General features: G+C 42.8%; 1 protein-coding gene across 4 annotated transcripts in view; it reads left to right on the top strand.

Annotated features, from left to right (window-relative positions):
* rbl2 (retinoblastoma-like 2 (p130)) overlaps positions 1-22,127 on the top strand; it is a 103,303-nt gene that overhangs the window by 505 nt on the left and 80,671 nt on the right. For all 4 annotated transcript variants that reach the window (XM_069901591.1, XM_069901592.1, XM_069901590.1 and 1 more), the window contains exons 2-4: positions 3,240-3,370; positions 5,056-5,259; positions 9,943-10,007. In XM_069901591.1, the coding sequence (XP_069757692.1) occupies positions 3,240-3,370; positions 5,056-5,259; positions 9,943-10,007 (400 nt within the window). The remainder of the gene's footprint in view (positions 1-3,239; positions 3,371-5,055; positions 5,260-9,942; positions 10,008-22,127) is intronic.

Genomic DNA, 22,127 nt, shown 5'->3' with positions numbered 1-22,127 from the left:
CAGCTCGCCAGCCAACCGAACAAGCTTGTGGTCGAGAGAAGTATTTACTTGCTCCTTCCAGTGGCAGCAGCCCAGAAGAACGTGCCCTGGTTTGGTGACTCCTGGAGACAAATGAGCAAGGCCATCCAAACTGGGGTTCACCCCATCTCAACAGTTCTTGGACTTTCGACCTTCTTTTTCCACCACAGCCCCGAGAGAGAGAGAGAAAACAAGCAGTGTGGATTATACCATATATATCAAACTACAGTGCTTCATTAAAACCGTTTAGTACCACACGAATTTAAAAAGAAGCACTTCACTGTCCTAGCATGCCCGTAAAGGATATGAACACTACTGGGGAAACGATCATATGTTTTGGGGGTTGCATGGTCCTCAGGTTGGTTTCAAGTCAAGCCAAGTTCATTGTCATCTGATTGTACAAGTACAACCTGATGAAACAAGTTCTCAGGTCCTCAGTGCACGACCTGCAGACAAACAATGAATAAGCAAGGATAAGTTTTTCATCTATACAAATAAATACATTAATATTGTTTTGTATTGATGAGAGTCTCAGATGGCGAGTGTGAGTCGTTCCTTTGGTTGCTCAGAGTTTTCACTGCCAGTGGGAAGAAGCTGTTCCTCAGCCTGGTGGTGCTGGCTCTCTTACCCGACGGGAGCAGCTGAAAGATGCAGTGTGGGTGGGTGGTTCTCAAGGAATACCGGTTGATCCCATTGAAGGGAGGGGGAGAGACTCCAGTGATCCAGTCCTGTGGATTCATGAACAGCAATTAGACGATGACTCCAACCAACCTTCCCCCACCCAAAAAAAATAAAGAAAAGCAGGGGTGTCAGAAAGTGCCCTTAAAATAACACAAGGTTTTGGGATAATAAGGTGTTGCATTATCCAGAGAACATGAACATGTGGAATTTTAGTTCATGGCCTCCATATGTAACCTGGTTCTGTGCACTTTGAAAATATAAAGCTAAAGGACTATCATTCTTCAGTCCCTGATCAATAAATTCTGCTCTTGATCAACCACTTTAGGAAATAAAAGGGCCACAGGTCAGCTAATTTAAAAGATCTCTTCAGAGCTTGTTGGTTTAATTCTCCATGGCAGGCTGATCATCACTCAGATTTCTGGCACCATTAAAATAGATTGCTAATATTAGCAATAAACAATAGAAGAATATTGCCTTCTTTTCCATCCATGCCCTTAACTGTTCTTAGCCATATAGTCACAGCTTCCTTCCTCTCACTGTCTTAAATGGTCCAAGTTACTAATGTCCTTCGCTTCTTTAAAGGATTGTGTCCACTTGGAAAGTGTTTGCCACATCAGAGCTCAGTCAAATCTGATGCCAGCAAAAGGACAATGTGACTTTCCCTGGTCTGCTTGACCAGGGAAGGTTATCAGTGCCTCAAATACTAGGGATATTAGACTGGGAAAGAATTAATATTATCTGTTTAACTGATAAACTGGTGTTCATCTTTGCTCACGAAGGGATGGGCCATGATGATGATGAACTGATGTCACCCTGTTCCAACAATAGATTTGAATGTGGTTCTCGGTTTGATGTGTTGATCTTTATTTTGTGGTCAACTGAGAAAATTAGAAGATGGCATTTAAATTATTTGTCAATGTCTGCCCCAACAGAATGCTCCTGGGATATGGAAGCAATTAGTATTGAGTGCATTCTCACTGTGCATCAAAGTGTTCAGAATCAGAATTTATTGTCACGTAAAGGTCACAAAATTTGTTGCTTTGCAACAGCGTCTCGGTATAAAAATTTATATAAACCACCTTACAAAATACCAAAGACATGTCATTGGGAGGTGAGGACCATATTGGTTGGTAAAATGAACAGCGCAAAGGTCGATAGAATATAATCCTGATTGAGTAAGATAGGTGCATTATTAATTTCCACAACATTGCTAAATCCAACTGAATGACAATTCGCTGCCTTGAATGTTTTTTTTCCAATGCAAACCTTTGATTGTCTAGTTTATAAACATTTCAAAACCAGATCATATTTATTCTATTTTTAAAAATTGAATGCATTTTAAGAAATCTGCTTCTTTATTTCTCAAGCTATTCACAAGACCAAAAGATATAGGAGCAGAAGTAGGCCATTTGGCCCATCGAGTCCTGTAAAAGTTAACCAACTCCCACTACTCTTTTTTTCTTCAACTCTCTGATTTACCATTTCTGATTTTTTATGGGGGGGAACAATGCCACTTTTGTGCCCCTCTGTTCGATCCATTTAGCTTCATCTTTGTAATTTTGTTCCTCCTCTCCTGCAACTCTTTTCTTACAATTGAACAGAGAACTGACCATTCAGGCCACATATCTGGTGAGGTACATGATCATAAGGCCATATGATTTAGTAGCAGAAGTGGACCATGTGGCCCATTGAGTCTAATCTGCCATTCCATCATGAGCTGATCCATTCTCCCACTCAGCCCCATAGCCTTTGATACCCTGACTAATCAGATACCTATCAAGAGACTCAAGCATGCACGCTCGCGCTCTTTCACGCTCAACCTCTCTCACATTTACTCTCACACTCACTATCTCACAATATTTTGGAATACTTAACTTGTTTTATAAGAGACCCAATCTCTCAAGATGCTGTTCATCAATCTCAGAGTCTGTGGGAAGAAGCTATATCTCAGACTGGTGTCCTGATTTTGATGCTTCGGTACTTCCTTCCTGGTGGTAATGTGAAAAAGATCCTATATAATGGATGGCAAGGATCCTCGATAATTCTTTGAGCCCTATTTAAGCAACGCTCTCAATGAATTTCAATATTAGAGGAAAGGGAGACCCCAGTGATTTTCCTAGCCATTTTAATGATTCTTGATATTGACTTCCAGTCCTTTGCTTTGCAGTGACCCTACCACACATTGATGCAGCCAAACAGGACACTCTCAATTGCGCTCCTGTAAAATTTTGTCAAGATGAAGGTTGGTTTCCTTGGCTTCTTCATCCTCCTGAGGAAGTGTAGATGCTGCACCTTCCTGTCTAATGGGGATGTGTTGTGGGTCCAAGGTAGGTTGTGTGTTATTTGCACACCAAGGAACTTTGTGTGATCCACTCTCTCCACGAAGCCAAAAATGTGAAAGCTCAGGGAACTGCATGTTCAACCAGAGAACCAGAGGTGGTCATCGCAAGGATCTATTGGTAAAATGCACAAGCCATAGATTTGATTAAGTTTCATACATTGTTAATAGTTGTATCATTAGAAAAACTGTTTTATTTCAGGGAGAAGATCTTCACTGGTTGGCCTGTGCCTTGTATGTAGCATGTAGAAAAGCTATTCCATCAGTGGGAAGAGGAATTGTAGAAGGAAATTGTGTCTCCTTAAGAAAGATCCTATGCTGTTCGGAACTCAGGTAGGAATTACATACAACGTAACTATTTAACAATGTTAGGTTAGCATTCAACCTGATTAAACTGGTCTCAAGGAGTTGATTCATTTTCTGAGTGACTTGTGTATTGAGCTTTAAAGGTAAGCTATAAAGTGCCCCAGAAAGCAATGACAAGCTCACATAAATAATTAACACCTATTGATGGTTGGCCTAAGGCACCCATTTCTGCGCTGTTTTGAAAATAGTTACCATTTGCGAGCCTGTCTGCAATGCAGAAAACAAACACCTCAGTTTGCCTATTATAGTAACAGGTCTACGGCGGATACCATCTAACTGGCTCTACACAAAGCCATGGAACACCTGGACAGCAAAGATGCCTACATCAGGATGCTCTTTATCAACTACAGTTCAGCATTTAACACCATCATACCCTCAAAACTGATCAGCAAACTCCAAGACCTGGGAGTTAACACCCCACTGTTTAATTGGATCATGGATTTCCTCACCTCCAGGCCACAATCAGTGAAGATTCTCCACAACCTCCATCAGTACCGGAGCACCGCAGGGCTGTGTTCTTAGCCCCTTGCTCTAATCACTTTACACCTATGACTGAGTGGCTCGGTATGACAATAATACCATCTACAAATTTGTTGACGATAACATGGTAGTGGGTTGTATAAAGGAAGGGGATGAGTCAACATACAGGATAGAGATAGAAGACTTGGCTGAATGGTGCACCAGCAACAACTTTGCATTCAATGTCACCAAAACTAAGGAGCTGATTGTTGACTTCAGGAAATGAAAGCAACAGGTATACAATCCAGTGATCATTAGGGGATCAGAAGTGGAGAGGGTGAGCAAATTTAAGTTCTTGGGAGTCACTATCACAGAGGATCTTTCCTGGATCCAACATACCAATGGCATTGTGAAGACAGCATGTCAGGAATTTGCAAAGGTTTGGTATGACATCAGAAACCCTGGCAAATTTCTACAGAGGTGTGTTGGAAATGTGATGACCAGCTGCATTTATGGCCTGGTATGGGAACCCCAATAACCCTGAGTGTAAAGCCATCCGAAAGGTTTTGGACACAGCCCAGGACATCACAGGCAAAAATCCTCCCCACCATTAAGTACATCGACAGAGAACGCTACATTCAGAGACCAGCAGCAATTATCAAAGACCCTCACCTCCCAGCACACACTCTATTCTCACTGCTGCCATCAGGAAAGAGGTATTGGTGCCACAAGACTCTCACCACCAGGTTCAGGAACAGCTGCTACCCCTCCACCATCAGACTCCTCAACAACAAACTCAATCAGGGACTCATTTAAGGACTTGAAATTGAGTTTATTTTTGTTCTCTCTGTATTGCACAGTTAGTTTGTTTACATTCATTATCTGTTTAAGGTTCTTTGTTAACATGTTTGCGCTGTGCACAGTTTATTTTTGCATTACCAATTAGTGGTGATTCTGCCGTGCCCACAGGAAAAATAAATCCCAGGGTTGTATGTGATGTCATGTATGTACTCTGACAATAAATCTGCAATCTGAACAATAGTTTAACCCTGACTGACATGAAAATGAATGCCCACATCTTATCGCAGTCTCACTGCAAAAAAAAAACATTTTGTACTGAAACTTTATTGCAAACAATTAATTTTATTGCATTATATTCAGACATTGTTATTTTTTTTTGGGTGTTACTTCAGTTTGGTAGAATTCTTCAATAAAATGCAAAAATGGGCAGACATGGCAAACCTGTCACAAGGTCTCAGGGACCGTACTGAGAAGCTGGAGAGGAATTTCATTGTTTCTGCTGTCATCTTCAAGAAGTGCAAGCCTATCTTCTGTGATATCTTCAAGGACCCCCAAGAAGAACCACCACCACGACAGCACAGAGGTCGGAAGCAAAGGTGAGACATGAAATGGTGAAATAAATGTTGGTATCTTGTACAATTTCAACAGTACCAGTTGTCAAACCACTTGCAGACCTAACTGAAAGCAGAACCAGCTTCTGTGCGCATTTCAGTAGGAGCATTAGATGTTTCCTGTGTGTTAACAGAATGTTGTGATTAACGTAATAGTTAATATCTGGCAATATTCATCACAACAGCTGTCCAGTTATAAACTTTCAGGAGGAATTAAACAATCTGAATAATGATCTCTTTGAAATTATCACGACATTTCAATTGTTTTCTTAAAGATATGGAATCCTGAATAATGTATTTAGTGGACAGACAATTTTTCAGTGCAATATTCTGAAGCTCGAAGCAATTCTCTTCCCTTCAATATCCTGGCTCATTGCTCCAGTGCACATCTAAAGCTCTTCAGCTACCCCTATGGATATCAATCTGTTGATTCCCATGGGCATCTTCAGTTCCTTCTCTCATTACTTCTATGCAGTTATCCAATGAGTAAATATTGTTCTATAATTGATCATCTTTGCAGATTGCTCTACCATGGTTGCGCTGGGAACAAAATGCATCAAAACTCCCAAGTTCAGTTGCTCCTTTGTATAAAGCTAGATGCTTTGAATTAACCAATAATTGACAAAATTCTGACAGTCATGACTGTGAGTGCAATTATACAAACCACCATATTATCGACCAGTCTGAAAGCATCTGTAGATTGTAAAAAGGTCAGCCAAAACCAACTGACGTAGCAATTAGTATAATGCTGTTGCAGCGACCGGGACTGGGGTTTGAATCCCAAGCTGTCTATAAGTGGTTTGTACATTTTTCCCATGTCTGTGTGGGTTTCCTCCCACCATTTGAAATATACCTGGGGTTGTAGGTCATTTGGGTGTCATTGGGTGGCACGGCCTCATGAACCAAAGGAGCCTTTTGTGCTTTTCACATGGCAGCATCATGGATTATAGAGCCAAACAAAAAGTAAATTGTTGATCAATGTTCCATTTCCAAATTAACTGCACAACAACCTCAACATTACTGACCAGGTACACTACAAACATTCAGTAGGCACAATATGGAATAAAAAAAGGGAAGGACGAATGCTAAACTGGTAATTATGTACTCTTTTAAAAACCAAATTAGAAATGTATATCACGTGGTGGTAGTTTTAAAAAGTGAGTGTAGGTTATATGATCAGAAACATCTGCACTACAGGCTTAGATTTGTGGTTTTCATTTGAAAGCATTTTCATACACCTCAAAACAGTGATATTTGTACATAGAAGATACTGAAAGTTGCTTTTCTGTCAGGTTTCAGTTCTAAGTTGATGTCAGTGGAAAATTCAAACACACTCCACCAAAGACCAAAACACCCAATATCAAGATCCAGAGAGGTTCAAGAAATCCATTGTAGCAGTGGATAATTGGGAGAACCTTATCCATGCCTTGTCTAACCATTGTAGAAAGCACTGAAGTGCCCGGACCAAGGCCAGTAAATCAGGAAGCAGTGTGTACTTTCACTTCAAGTTGCTGGGTGGATCTGCAGTTTATACAATGGGGTTTTCTGCCCCATTTCCTGCCCAGCGCCATGAGTGAACAGCTTTGTCTCCTGTCCAACAATACAGAAATACTATTTTCCGCCTTTTTGACTCCCCGCCTCACTTTTTAAAAACTTTTAGATCCCCTTCTTGATCATCCTGCAGCTGTACCAATCCAGTATAGTTTCAGGTACTCCTCGACTTACAACTGTAATTGGGACCGAAGGATTGGTCGTAACTTTAAACAGATGTGTTGGAATTTTGCACACATGCGTGGAATACCAAAATCTTAAAGCAAACTTTGTCAAATCTATGATGAAAAAAAGATTTGATTAAAATAACAATTTAAAACTTCCTGAATTTGTCGATCAACCTTGCTGAATCTTTTCCATGCTTACCTTGTTAGTCGGTGTCCTGGAATCTGTAGAGTGGGCATTGCCATCTTGATTCCTGTGAGCATGCGCGAGGCTTCAGTTGGCGTAGGCGCGGTGGAGTTGTGTACTGGAGTTCATTTGGCACATGCGTGAGAGTTAAGTGCTCCGACGATATTGAATCTGTGTCCCTAACTCTCGTGAATGCATCAACCAAACTCCAACATGCGAACACACTGTGCACGTGCCGACCGAAGACTCGCGCATGCTCACAGGAATCAAGTTGGCTGCACCCAGCCTATGGACTCCGAGACGCTGACTAACAAGATAAGTATGCATTATTTTGGCTCTTACGTGTACTGTATCCCTGTTATAGTTTGTCAAATACAACAGAATCCATGTAAATTTTATAATTTTTCAAAATTGTTGGTCGTATGTGCGGATGGACGTAAGTTGCATAGGTTGCAAGTCGGAGAGAAACTCAGCAGGTCTCGCAGCATCCATAGACGGCAAAGATATATAAATAACGATTCAGGCCTGAGGCCTTCATCAAGATATGAACAAAAAGCAGGCAGGCACTTGAATAGAAAGGTTGGGGAGGGGAGGAGCACAGGCCAACAGCGAAGAAGCCATAGGTGGACATGGATAGGAGGGCAGGAGTGAAAATCGAGGGAGCGAGGTAGCTGTGAATGAAGAGGGATAAGAAAGAAGACAGAGGGATAGGGAAATAAATGGGGGTGGGGAGCTAGAACAAAAAGAGACAGGTGGGTGTGGGGGAGGCTAATGGAAACTGGAAAAGTCGATGTTAATGCCCTATGGTTGGAGGGTCGCCAGACAGAAGATGAGGTGTTGTTCCTCCAATTTGTAGGTGGGCTCAGTTTGCCATGCACGAGACTGTGGACAGACATGTTGGCATGGGAATGGGGTGGGGAAATAAAATGGGTGGCCACTGGGAGATCCCCGCTATTACAATGGACAGAGCAAAGCTGCTCAATGAAGTGATCTCCCAGTCAGCGTCTAGTCTCTCCGATGTGGAGGAGACCACAACGGGAGCACTAAATGGCCCCTGCAGATTCGTAAGTGAAGCCTTCACTTGGAAGAGCTGGTTAGGGTCCCAAATGGTCGTGAGGGGAAAGATGTGGGCTCAGATTGAAGGGAGAACCCCTCGTATTCCACTGGGGGATCTTCCAACCAGATGGCATTAACCAACAGTTTCCAGTAGCCCTGTCTCTCATTTTCCCCAATCTCTCTGTCTCCTTTTCTCCAGCTCTGCATCCAAAGAGCCACCTCCCCCAATCAATTAGCACTTCTCTCCTGCCCTCCTATCCATGTTCACTCAAGGCCTCTTGGCTGTTGGTCTGTGCTCCTTCCCCAGCCTCTTCTTCCCCCTCCTCCACTTTTTTTTTTATTCAGGGACCTGCTCAATAGCGTCTCTGGGGTTGGTGTCACCCAGTGCGGTAACTCATGGCATCACATCCCCACCACCCCCCCCCCTCCTTATGGACCTCCTCCCATACAGAATCTTTAGTCATGTTTTTGGTACTAATGTCACTCATAAATTCTAATTCCCGTATATTTTACTGAATATAATGGAAACAGTAGTGAGATAAACAACTAGCACCTTTAAAATTACACCTTTAAATTACAATATCATGAACACAGCCTAAATGTATTAACTGACCAGAAGCCTTTTTTTAATTTTATTTTCCTTTAATTACTACTTCATTCTCAAAAAAAGTTATTGATACAGGTCCACAAACACTAATTACCACAATGTTGTAGCTAAAACACCAGAAAATTTGACAAAAGTAGCGACTATAAAAACACCATTAGCAACTAAAACGACTGTACGTGCTTGTAGCGCGTGCAGACAAAACCACGTGATTCAAAACATCATTGTAAGTGCATTAGAAGGTTCAAAAAGTAAATTAGCGTCGAATTTTAGCTTGGTAGCTATATTGATACATGTACATTGGGCTTATGAAAAATATTTTTGTTATAACCAACTACAGGGATATTTTTATAAAACAATAATAAATTTCTGCTGAATCACTGAACAAAAATTTTATAGACAGTCATTTTGGTGTCACCCCCCTCTGATGGTGTTGCTCAGTGCGGTCTTCACCCCCCCCCCATGATGCCAATGCACCTGCCTTTTGCTCATACTTGACAAAAGGCTCAGGTCAGAAACATTGGTCATGTATCCTTACATTAGCTCCAATGTAGCTTTGCCCTTCTGGATGATGAGGGACCTGCTGATTTCTCCAGCACTTTCGTGTATTAGCTACAATCATAGCGCCTGCAGATTTTCTTGTTTCTCTTTGTAGACATTTCTCTGGCAGTGAAGGTGTAAATATCACGTGACATTACCTTTCCCATTCTACCACGCCAGTGACATATCCACCAGTGCCCCTCTCTGAAAATAATGCAGTGGATTTGAATCAACCATAAAGATATCACTTTGGATGTAAACTTTCCACAAACATATCATCAAGTAAATGTTTCATGCAGTAAAAGTTTCATGCAGTAAAAATGAAGGACTTCTAGTTAAAGAATAAACACATCTGGATTTTTTAAAAATACCTCAAACCGACAAGTAACAAAAATTTGAGGAAAATGTGATTCTTTTACTCCATTATTGAAAGAAGTTTTAACCAAAAACAAACCAATTTACTACCATTTCATCAAAAGACATTATTCATTCTCTGGAATGAATGAGTCATTTCAGCATGTAGTATTGGACAGGAAGTGATAATCTTAAATGTTCTTCCTCAACAGGCGACAACCTTGCACCGTATCGGAAGTGTTTAACTTTTGCTGGGTGCTATTTATTCAGGCCAAAGGTAAGTGGATAAAATGTTATGGGGTACTGGGAAGGAACCTTTTATCAGCCATTGTTAAACTTTTAAACATCAGTGGCGATGCTTTGAATCAGTCAAATCATTGTGTTGAGTTTGGCTGTTAAAGTGTCAGTAAATCTGGTGTGATCAGTGCGCACCCCAATAAACTGATTTCAGTGCAATTTTTGTCTCCAGTTAAATGCATTTATTTTGTCCTCTGTCCACAGTTTCTCAGCAGAACTTGGATTTTATTATTGTACAAATATTTTAACGATGGCTTTAACCCATAGAATGATGTTGTACTGGTTCTTGTTTATGACACCTGAACTAATTAAAAGATGATTATCTTTATTGCAAAATATATTGTGCTTTTAAATAGTCTGAAGTATTTTCATACCATTGTTTAAATCTCCAATGCAATTGTTAAAATGGACATCTATAGGCAGCAAATTTAATCGTATTCATCAGTATCTGAGACATACAGCTTGTTTGAGAAATTGTAACTGGATCTTTATTGTCTACTGTCGACGGTTTCTCAGCAGAACTTGGATTTTATCAGTGGTCCTCTGTTATTTGTATCTTGGAATATTTAACCTATCTCAGTAGTCAGGTAGTTCCCAACTGAAATTCCTTCGGAAATTCCAGTGCCTGTTTGGAATAATTGTAAAATCTTCCATTTGATTCCTTCTGGCATTTTATTATTTATTTGCAACTGGAAATTTAAGTTTTATTGTCATTGTTCAGTGTAGCTAATTTAGATTGCTAGTAATATTCCTGGATTGTACCGTTATTAAAGTTTGCTCCTGGACACTACTGGTGCCTATAATTTTTTTCTAAAATGGATCATTCTCACCAATTACATTGGATTAGAAGTTGCTTGGATTATAAATTGCTCTTGCAATGTTTAATGACGGTGTGTCACAGAACACTGCCATAAACATTCTAACGACATAATCTTTGCAAGGTTCCAAGAATAATATATTTGGGTTTACTCGGGTAATGCCACATTGAGTGGGTTTCAATGCATGACTACTCTGATCTTACAACATCCAGAGTTTTGCCCAGCCAGTGCGCTCTCAGTGATCCATGAGACAGATGCATGTTCCAAGGTTTTCTTGTACTGGTGCTACTTAAATAATAAATGCTGCACAGATGGAAGAGAGTTTTCAGAAAGATCAGAGGTACCTGGTGAAGAACAATATCTGCAGGGAGGGATGATTTTTGTGCAACTGGGCCACAAAGACAGGAGATTGTCTGGGACATCTCTGAGAGCACACAGTTGTCATCCATCAATGCCTGCACACTGGGGAAAATCTGTAAATTCAGGGTTAACCTCCATACTTGTTCTTTGTGATCCTGTGGGCTAAAGGAAACATAAATGAAGTCTCCTCTGCTTGAAGCATAAATTAGGTCATAAAGATAGCAGTGGGGGGGAAAAAAAACTAAGATGTGGTAGAGATAGATAACAGTAGTCCTGAATGTTTCTGTGAGTGACCTCGACCTCCATGGACAAATGCATGAGCCTCCACTGGAGGGCCAGGAATGCAGTAAAGTGTTGGCCCTTATAAAGTGTTGGTTATTTGGATCTAACTGTAATCTGAAAACCTATTAAAAATGTTCAGTCCAACGAGTATTAAAATATGCTGGAACATAATTTTGGGCATTTCAAATAATTTGGAGGAATTTTTGCTGGCAATATGTGCAGGATCAAACAAAAAATCTGCAAAAAAATCAGGTCAAATTTTGCAATGGACATTTGGATACCCACGAATGAGTGCAATATTGCCCTTTTTGGGTTGATTGATTTTTGATTGTTTAGCTTATTCCAGATTTTTTTTTCTCCCCAAGTACCTCCTTTGCTGTTGGTTACAAGATGACATTTGTGATCTTCACACTTCATGACATTGAACCAAATGTCCATACAAGTTTTTATGTGGTTGGCAAAATGCTATTACAGTGCCAGCGACCTAAGTTCGAATCTAGTGCTCTCCGTAAGGAGTTTGTACATTCTCACCATGTCTGCATGGATTTCCTCTGGGTGCTCTAGTTTCCTCCCACATTCAAAAGACGTACAGCGTTGGTAAATTAATTGGTCACATGGTTGTATTTGGGCGGCACAGGCTCATGAGCCGGAATGGACTTTATTACTGTGCTGAATGTCTAAATTTTTAAAACTTGAAAATGTTTTCTGTTTTTGACCTGGGCAATATATTTTCTTCTTGGATGTGACGGTACAAAGGTGTGGTGCATATGTTGGTTGGCACTTACCAGATTTCTGCAAGTTTCAAAGTAGTTCTGAAAAAACTAGGTCAGTCCTCAAGTTAAGATCCTCAATTGGAGTTGGGGGGGGTTGACTTTGGGGGCATACGAGAGGAGATGACTGAAAGGTGGTTGGGAGCAGATGCTTGCAGGTAAAATTATAGCTGACTAGTGCAGCTTTTAGAGTTCAGGACCAATATGTTCTGGAAAATATGAGAAGCAAAGATGGCAAGATCAGGGAAACTTGGATGACAAAGAATATTAAAGAAACATGGCAGGTATCAGCATATGGAATTGAGGGAATCTCAAGAATATCGTGTGTGCTGAGAGAACTTGAGAGAGTAGTTAGGGGGCATTTGGAAAAAATAGGGCATAGGTTTAATGTAAGAGTTTGTAGATTTAAAGGGGGCTTGAGGGCATAGTTTTCTTTTACACAGAAGCAATGCTATCTAGAACTCGCTGCTAGAGGAGGTGGTGGAGCCAGGAACATTTACGATGTTTGAGACCTGTAGACTAGCACTTGAATGCACAAGGCTTAGAAAAGGAAATTGACCTAATGCAGGAAAAATTGATTATTGCAGATGGGGAAAAAGGCTAGTGTGGATGTGGTGGAGCAAAAGGGATGTCATTTTCATGACGTTATGGTCTAATGTTTGCATTTGAGGTGGTACAACATTATTTCATTACCTTGAACTTGCAAGAGCAAGACATGGAGATTTATCTTCGCTCCACAAAACAAACAGATAGATAATTAAAGTAATTATTTGTTTGGTTTCAAATGGATTCTGCAGTTAAACTTGTGGCTCAATTTAGTACCCAGATAATCATTCCCTTATTGCATTATTTCACTTTTGTTGATACTCTTTGATGTTAAGGCATAGTTCCACTGAGCTGTACGAGCTGGTTTGATAATCAAATGATTTACTTATTGAGACAATTAATATCATGTTTGAATATCTTAAACTACTTATATTTAACCCAATGGTTTGGGAATAAATAATTTCTCACAGATACTTGCCTCACACTGAACCAACCTGAGAGCACACAGGGCTTTGTATAAGCTCATCTTCTGGGTCTTAAGTTACTGCAGTGACAGTTGTGATTGGTTTTAAATATGTAGGCTCTATGAAGTGTGAAAATCATAGACATCAAATTTCACCATCAGACATGACAAAGCTACTTGTAAAGATCTACAAAGAACTAAAACTGTTCCCTCTTTCAGTAGCAGGCTCTGAGAATTATTTGTCATTGTTTTGGTTACTTTCTCTCCCATTCATTTGTGTTTCCTCCCTATTAATATTGCCCAAATGAAAATTATTACTTCCTGTGTTAATCATTCTGAAGTTTAAGCCCTAAAGATGACTGAAGGGAGTTTGATGATTGCTTATAGAAAGTAAATCATACTTTTCTGTCATTGGTGTCTTGGTGTGCTACTTTGCAGAGAGAAAGGAAATGAGATTACACACAAGGTGAATTTCCAATGGCAGTGGACCATTCTTGAGGGCCAATGGATGAGTCTGTCCTTCTGGAAGAGAAGCCAAACTGCAACACTATCTCCATTAATCCACCTGCCCTCTTTGGATACTGGTGCTGTGACTTTCACACTTCACATGCGTCCATATTTTGAACAAACCACAACAGATTTTGCATTAACAAATTAAGTCCCAATGCAGTTTTTTTTAAATGTGTGCTCTTATAGTGCCCTTTTATTTAGTGTGAGGTAGGAATAGTGCTGAAAGAATTATTGGACCCTTTCCATCCAGTGCACAGTATCTTTGACCCACTACCATCAGAAAGTAGGCACAAGAGCATTAAAGTCAGGACTGCAGGCTGGGAAATAACTTCTTCCTGCAATCTGTGAGATTAATGAGCAATTTATTGTAATCGAGTAAGCATTCCAAAATATTTATAAATATTTATTTTAATTTATATCTATGTATATATGCGATTATCATATATACCCAACTGCGCTGGGTGGGTCACGTCTCCAGAATGGAGGACCATCGCCTTCCTAAAATCATGTTCTATGGCGAGCTCTCCACTGGCCACCGAGACAGAGGTACAAGGACTGCTTAAAGAAATCTCTTGGTGCCTGCCACATTGACCACCGCCAGTGGGCTGATATCGCCTCCAACCGTGCATCTTGGCACCTCACAGTTCGGCGGGCAGCAACCTCCTTTGAAGAAGACCGCAGAGCCCACCTCACTGACAAAAGACAAAGGAGGAAAATCCCAACACCCAACCCCAATCCACCGAATTTCCCTTGCAACCGCTGCAACCGTGCCTGCCTGTCCCGCATCGGACTTGTCAGTCAAAAACAAGCCTGCAGCAGACGTGGACATACCCCTCCATAAATCTTTGTCCGCGAAGCCAAGCCAAAGAAATAAGAAGTGTATGCACCGTGGTCTGAAGGAATGCTGTTTCATCTGGTTGTATATGTATAGTCAGATGATAATAAACTTGAATCTGTGAAACATTAATTGCATTGTCCATCCAAGAGCCATTAGATTAAATAACAGCTGTTTCATGGTTATTAAACATGACCTGATTTGAGCATGGCCAAGTGAGTGCCAGTTCTTGTTGTTCCTTCGAGATCTTACATGTACAGTACGCTCCTGTGGCCATGGGTCAGGCAGACAGGGCCGAAAGGGAAAGGCTTCTACCTGTCTCAGACTCCAGCAGTTTTCAACAGGCTTTGCTGCAATCCTTTCCCCTTTCAGAAAGGGTTCTTCCCCTTGGGTCATTTCACTTTCCTGCTCCTCTCAGGTTAGTTTCCAGCATCAGATTTATCACGTCCACCCTACCTATCTATCTACTATTTATCAAGCCCCCTACTTGTGATGTTGTGCCTGTATTGCCACCCAGCACAAAAGTTTAAGTAACAGTGAATGTTTTCTTTAAATTTAGTTTACAAATGGCTGGCCTAACGTGATCAGGCCCAAGTGACTTCTTATTTCTTTTTATGTGACCTGAACCCACCATTTCAGTGGCAGGCATGGAGAAATTCTTGGTGAAAAAGGGAAAATAATTATTAAAAATAAGGTACAAAGGGGACCTTCCAGTCTGACACCTATGTGGCTTCAGGGGGGTCTCTGCAGCCAGTAGTTACAGAGGTCTCTGCTTTTGTCTCCCTCTCCATCAAAGTCCACAAATTTCCTCCTCCGCCACCTGACATTGAGTTAACTTCAGTGACCTTCCGATGACCATGAAAATGTGGTAAATCTTTACCTGTCCCTTGTTGAAGTGTTGCCATTGTTCTGTCATTGAGAACAGGGTTATCGGTGTTCAAAGGGGTCATCAGGTCCATCTTGATGTTAATTTAAGGTTCTAATCAGGATATACTACCAGAACGAATGATGGATTCAGGGTGTTACACACCCCAGCTTGCCATGGCCTCATGATAACCTAAATGATATCCACATTTGTGTTGTAAGTGTAACAATGTGCTTCAGAATGTCTGGTGTCCTGATTGAAAGACTTATTCTCCCTGTACTGCAAATTTTCTTCAACTCAAACAAGATATAATTTATATCAGAAGTGCACAGAGGCACTGTGTGGAAGATATTAATGAATTGAACAAGATATAATTTATATCGGAAGTGCACAGAGGCACTGTGTGGAAGATATCAATGAATTGAACAAGATATAATTTATATCGAAAGTGCACAGAGGCACTGTGTGGAAGATATCAATGAATTGAACAAGATATAATTTATATCAGAAGTGCACAGAGGCACTGTGTGGAAGATATCAATGAATTGAACAAGATATAATTTATATCGGAAGTGCACAGAGGCACTGTGTGGAAGATATCAATGAATTGAACAAGATATAATTTATATCGGAAGTGCACAGAGGCACTGTGTGGAACATATCAATGAATTGAACAAGATATAATTTATATCGGAAATGCACAGAGGCACTGTGTGGAAGATATCAATGAATTGAACAAGATATAATTCATATCGGAAGTGCACAGAGGCACTGTGTGGAAGATATCAATGAATTGAACAAGATATAATTTATATCGGAAGTGCACAGAGGCACTGTGTGGAAGATATCAATGAATTGGACAAGATATAATTTATATCGGAAGTGCACAGAGGCACTGTGTGGAAGATATCAATGAATTGAACAAGATATAATTTATATCGGAAGTGCACAGAGGCACTGTGTGGAAGATATCAATGAATTGAACAAGATATAATTTATATCGGAAGTGCACAGAGGCACTGTGTGGAAGATATCAATGAATTGAACACCATAGGATAGATCATGGAGTTTTGCAGCACAAAAACAGGGCCTTTTGGCCAATGTGTCCATGTGGACCAAGTTGTTTACTGAAGCCAGTCCCATTCGCCTGTGTTGACCCATATCCCTCTACACCCAGTGGTTTTCAAACTACTCCCCTAAACTCACATTCCACCTTCAGAAATCCCTCTGCCATTAGTGCTCTGTGATTTGTGAGGGATTGCTTAAGGTGGTATATGAGAGGGAAGGGAAGGTCAAGAACCACTGCTCTCGACCCAATTGCTACTGAAATATTTTGCTTGAGAAAAATTATCACTGGCCCATTTCCTTTGAAGTTATGAAACCCTGCACATAACGGGTCAATTAGGTACGATTAAAACAGTGATTTTCAAACTCTTTCTTTCCACTCACATACCACCTTAAGCAATCTCTTACTAATCACAGTACAGAGATTACTTAAGGTGGAATGTGAGTTTGGGGGGGGGGTGGTGTGGGGCAGTTTAAAAACCACTGTTCTACACTTTTCCTCTGTGTATCTGCCTTCATTTATTTTTAAATTTAAGATTAAATTGTAAAGCAATAAATTGAAAAGAAAAATAGAAGATCGGCATATTATTTAAATGGTGAAAAATTGAAGCATGCTGGTACAAAGAGAGATCTGTGCATGAATTGCAAATTGTGAGCTTGCAGGTGCCACTGATAAACAAGAAGGCAAATGGAGTGTTGGCCTTCATTGCTGGATGGATTGAATTAGTTCAACTGTACAGGGTGCTGATAAGGCCACATGGAATACTGTGTGCAATTTTGGTCTCCTTACTTGAGAAAAGATGTGCTGGATTTGGAGCCAAGGCAGAGAAAGTTCACTAGGTTAATTCAGGAAATGAAAGGGTTGTCTTGTGATGGAGATTGAGTCGCCTGGGACAATACTCATTGGAGTATGGAAGAATGAGGGGGAGATCTTCATAGAAACATACAAAATTATGAAAGGGTTGAATAGGATGAAAGCAGGGAGGTTATTTCCATTGGCAAGTGATGTAGCTTCAAGATTCAGGGCAATAGATTTAACACCCAGAAAAGGAGAAACATCTTCTCCAAGAGAGTAGTGAATCTGAGGATGTCTTTGCCCAAGGAAGTTAGAGAGGCAACATCACTGTATTTAAATCATGTGGCTTTTGTAAGAATAGGGGAATTAAAGGTTAAAGTTAATCATCTGAGTCTCACATTCATGAAACAATATTTAATCATTTATATAGTTATTTTTTTAAACTTGTATTGCAAATGTGTTGTTTGTCTGTATGTATGTTATATCTGGTTGCATGTCTCTGTGTTTTGCACTGAGGACTAGAGAACACTGTTTTGTTGGGTTGTCAACAATCAGATGACAATAAACTTGACTTGTGGAGCTGAGTCTATGGCCAGATGTTATTGAATGGCTGAACAGGCTCAATAACCAACCCCTGGTCTTATTTCTTATGTTCTTCGATAATTGAAGAATTAAGGATAATATCAGAGTTTGCCTTCTAATTCTCAAGTATTTGCAAAATATTGCTGTGGTTAAATAGACTCAGTGATAGTAATTTCATTAGTTGCAGAATTTCCTTTGCATACCACAGAAGGACACGTGGGTGTTAAAATTATGCATTGACAACACGTAGAACACTATAGTTTCCTGAAATCTATATCTTTCCTAAAATGAATATTTTGAGCTTGGAATTAATTTAGAGTGATGTCGAAAATCTGTTGCTGGATTCAATTTCTCTCTCTCCCCCATCCAAATTATCAGGATAATGCAGAGTATTTAATTCCTCTGTTAGGAAAGAAATTAAGTATTAGGTGGTGCGAATAAGGAGTAACAGAATCAATAATGTTCAGATTTTTATTACTGCCTGTAATGAATTTTAATCTTTTGTGGTGGTATGCCATGAGGCAGGTGAACTGGCCCCACTTGTCACGCACGCAGCGGGGCAGCCGGCCAAAATGGCGCCATCGGGGGTTTCCTCCCGACCTCAGTACCGGGCTCAGAAGCCTGTGCTTAATGACCCACGTGACGCCCCGGTGATGTCGGGGCCCCCCAGCGCGGTTCTCAGCCAGGTCCGGGCTGGGAGTACAAGTCCAGCCAGGCAGCCTGCAATAAATCAGTTTTGCTCACTGAACTCAACCTGTCTGGTTGTGTGATCCTTGTAGCCACCGCTACAATTGGTGACCCCGACAGGTTCAAACGTCTTTGAACCCGACATGAATGACCCTTCAATCAACACTATAGCCATCAAACTTCCTGACTTCTGGGTTCAGGAGCCAGAGACCTGGTTCAGCCAAGCAGAGGCTCAGTTTCACCTTCGCCAGATTTCATTGGATTCGACCAAGTTCTACCATGTGGTCGCCGCTCTGGACCAGGCCACCGCCAAATGAGTGCTGCACCTTGTTCAGCACCCACCCGCGGAAGACAAGTTTGGGACCATCAAGCGAGTGCTCACCGGCTCCCTCAGCCTCTCCAGGTGCCGGCATGCCGCTCGTATGCTGCGCCTTGACGCCTTGGGGGACAGAACTCCAATCGAGTTGATGGACTAGATGCTTGAGCACATGAGCGATTACACCAACTGCCCACTCTTCGAGCGCATCTTCCTTGACCATCTGCATGAAGACATTGGCCGTTGCTGTCCAAGCAGAGCTTCGTTAACCCTAGGAAGTTTGCTCAAAAGGCTCAGGAGCTATGGCTCAAATGATTCTCAAAGGGCTCAGAAGTCCAGCAGGTTACAAGTCACGGGAATGACCACACCAAGCCTTCCCCTGGTGCTGCGGTGGAACACCTGGCCCCTGCAGAGGCCTCAAAGAGCATAGCCAGAAGCAAGCCATCCACTTCAGGCCTCTGCTTTTTCCACCAGTGCTGGGCTCGGAAGTGTCATCAGCCCTGCTCATTCCAGGGAAACGAGCAGGCAGGCTGCTGTTAATGACTGCGGCAGCTGGCCAACAACACAGCCTTCTCTACCTGCGGGATTCAGTCAGCGGCCAATGCTTCCTCATGGACATTGGGACCCAGATAAGCGTCATCCTGGCCACAGCCATCGAGTCCTGGAACTGTCCTCGAGAACCTCCCCTCCGTGCAGCCAATTCGATGGAGATCCAAACGTATGGAGACAAGACCGTCCACTTCCAGATCACCCAGCGGAAATTCTCATGGAGGTTCACTCTTTTGTCCCTCCCAACTGCCATCTTGGGTGTCGACTTCCTCCTCGCCCACAAACTCCTGGTTGACATTTGAGGTAGGCGACTGATAGATTCCCGTACCTTCCAATCCATTCGCCTCAATGCTTCCCACACAGAGCAGCCACAGATGGCCACGGTCAGCGCACCCAAGGACAAGTTTCAGCATATCCTGGATGAATTCCCGTCCCTCCTTAAGCCATCTCACTATGCCATGGGGTGTTTCATTACATCCCCACCCAAGGCCTGCCAGTCCACGCCAAGGCACGCCGGCTCCCACCAGTTAAGCTCCAGATAGCGAAGGAAGAGTTTGCGCATCTGGAGGAGCTGGGGATCATTCGACCCTCTGACAGTCCTTGGGCCACCTTGTCCCGAAAGCCGCTGGAGATTATTGACGACTTAATGACGTGACAGTACCTGACCGTTATCTGATCCCTCACATCCAGGACTTTACGGCCAACCTGCATGGCGTGAGGGTATTCTCCAAGGTTGACCTGGAGCGCGGGTATCACCAAATCCTGGTACACCCCGAGGACATACCCAAAACAGCCATCATCACCCCCTTCGGCTTGTTCAAGTTCCTACACATGTCGATCGGGCTCAAGAACGCCACCCAGACCTTCCAGTGCCTCATGGACACAGCGGACAGGGATTTGAATTTTGTATTCATTTACCTGGACGACATCCAGAGACTGGGCACAAGTCTCACCTGTGCACCCTCTTCTCTCAACTGGCCGACTTCAGCCTAACGATCAATCTAGCCAAATGCCAGTTCGGGAAAGAGTCCATGCAGTTCCTGGACCATACCATCACGGCCAAAGGAGCTACACTTGCCGCTACAAAGGTAGCTGCAGTCAGGAGTTCCCACGCCCGGACAACCTCAAGGGGCTACAGGAGTTCGCAGGTATGGTCAATTTCTATAACCACTTCATTCCAGGCGCTGTGCGCATCATGCAGCCGCTCTTCGCCCTCATCGCGGCCAAACACAAGACACTTGTCTAGACTACGGTCTAGGACCACAAACCTCTCACTCAGGTGCTCGCTATGGCAAGAGATCCCTGGTCGGCCCACCAAAAGCGTCACCTCTCCTTTGTGTCAGAGTTCACCACCAATATTCAGCACAAGGCGGGGAAAGAGGCCAGCATGGCATTCGAAGCCACAAAAGATGCCCTCGCGAAGGCTACCCTGCTTGTCCACCCACACACCGACCTGCATATGATGTTCTCCGTTGATGCCTCTGCCACAGCTGTCGCCGCCGTCCTGGAGCAGCAGGTGAAAGGACAGTAGAAACCACTGGCATTCTTTAGCCGACTTCTTCGCCTGCCAGAGTGCAAGTATAGCGCTTTCGATTGTGAATTGCTGGGCATGTACCTGGTGGTGCGTCATTTCCACTATTTCTTGGAGGGGAAGCCTTTCACCATTTTTACTGACCATAAACCGCTCACTCAGGTGCTCGCTATGGCAAGAGATCCCTGGTCGGCCCACCAACAGCATCACATCTCCTTTGCGTGGAGAATCACCACCAACATTCGGCACAAGGCGGGGAAAGACAACATGGTCACCTACGCACTCTCACGACTGGCCATTTGCGCACTGACACCTGCCTCGACTTTGACCAGCTCGGCTGGGACCAGAAATCCGACGAGGAGACGCGGGCCTTCAGGACTGCCATCATGGGCCTGCAATTTCAGGACCTCCTGACTCCTCACGGTGAGGGCACCGTCCTGTGCGATGTCTCCATGGGCACCCCATGTCCAGTGGTTCCCCAGCAGTGGCGTAGGCAAGTCTTCCACCATATCCATGACCTTTCCCACCCTTCCATCAAGTCCACGGTCCGTATGGTGGCAGAACATTTCATCTGGCATGGGCTTCAGAAGCAGATTGCGGACTGGGCCAGAACCTGCACCAATTGCCAGCTTTCCAAAGTACATAGGCATACCAGAGCGCCCATACAAGATTTTGAACATGTCTGGGAACAGTTCAGTAACATACATGTGGACATCGTCGGACCCTTACCCGTTTTCCTAGGTGACCGTTACCTTTTCACAGTTGTAGACCGCACCACTTGTTGGCCCGAGGCGTTCCCGATGCCAGATACCTCCACGGACTCCTGCTCCCAAACGCTTTTGAACAGTTGGGTTGCCTGTGTCCCGAACCACCTCACCAGTGATCGGGGCGCCCAGTTCACCTCTGCTCTCTGGGCACAGCTCGCCAATAGGCTGGGGATCAAGCTACATCGCAGCCCAGCCTATCACCCACAGGCCAATGGGCTAGTCGAGCGATTGCACCGCCACCTTAAGTCGGCACTGTTGGCCCGCCTCACTGGCCCTGACTGAGTGGATGAGCTGCCTTGGGTGCTCCTGGGCATCCGCTCGACACCCAAAGAAGACCTACAGGCGTCATCAGCTGTGC

Source organism: Narcine bancroftii, chromosome 10 (assembly GCF_036971445.1).
Source record: "Narcine bancroftii isolate sNarBan1 chromosome 10, sNarBan1.hap1, whole genome shotgun sequence".
NCBI lineage: Eukaryota > Metazoa > Chordata > Chondrichthyes > Torpediniformes > Narcinidae > Narcine > Narcine bancroftii.
Note: the sequence above shows the minus strand (reverse complement) of the source record. Positions and strands in the feature narration are given on the sequence as shown.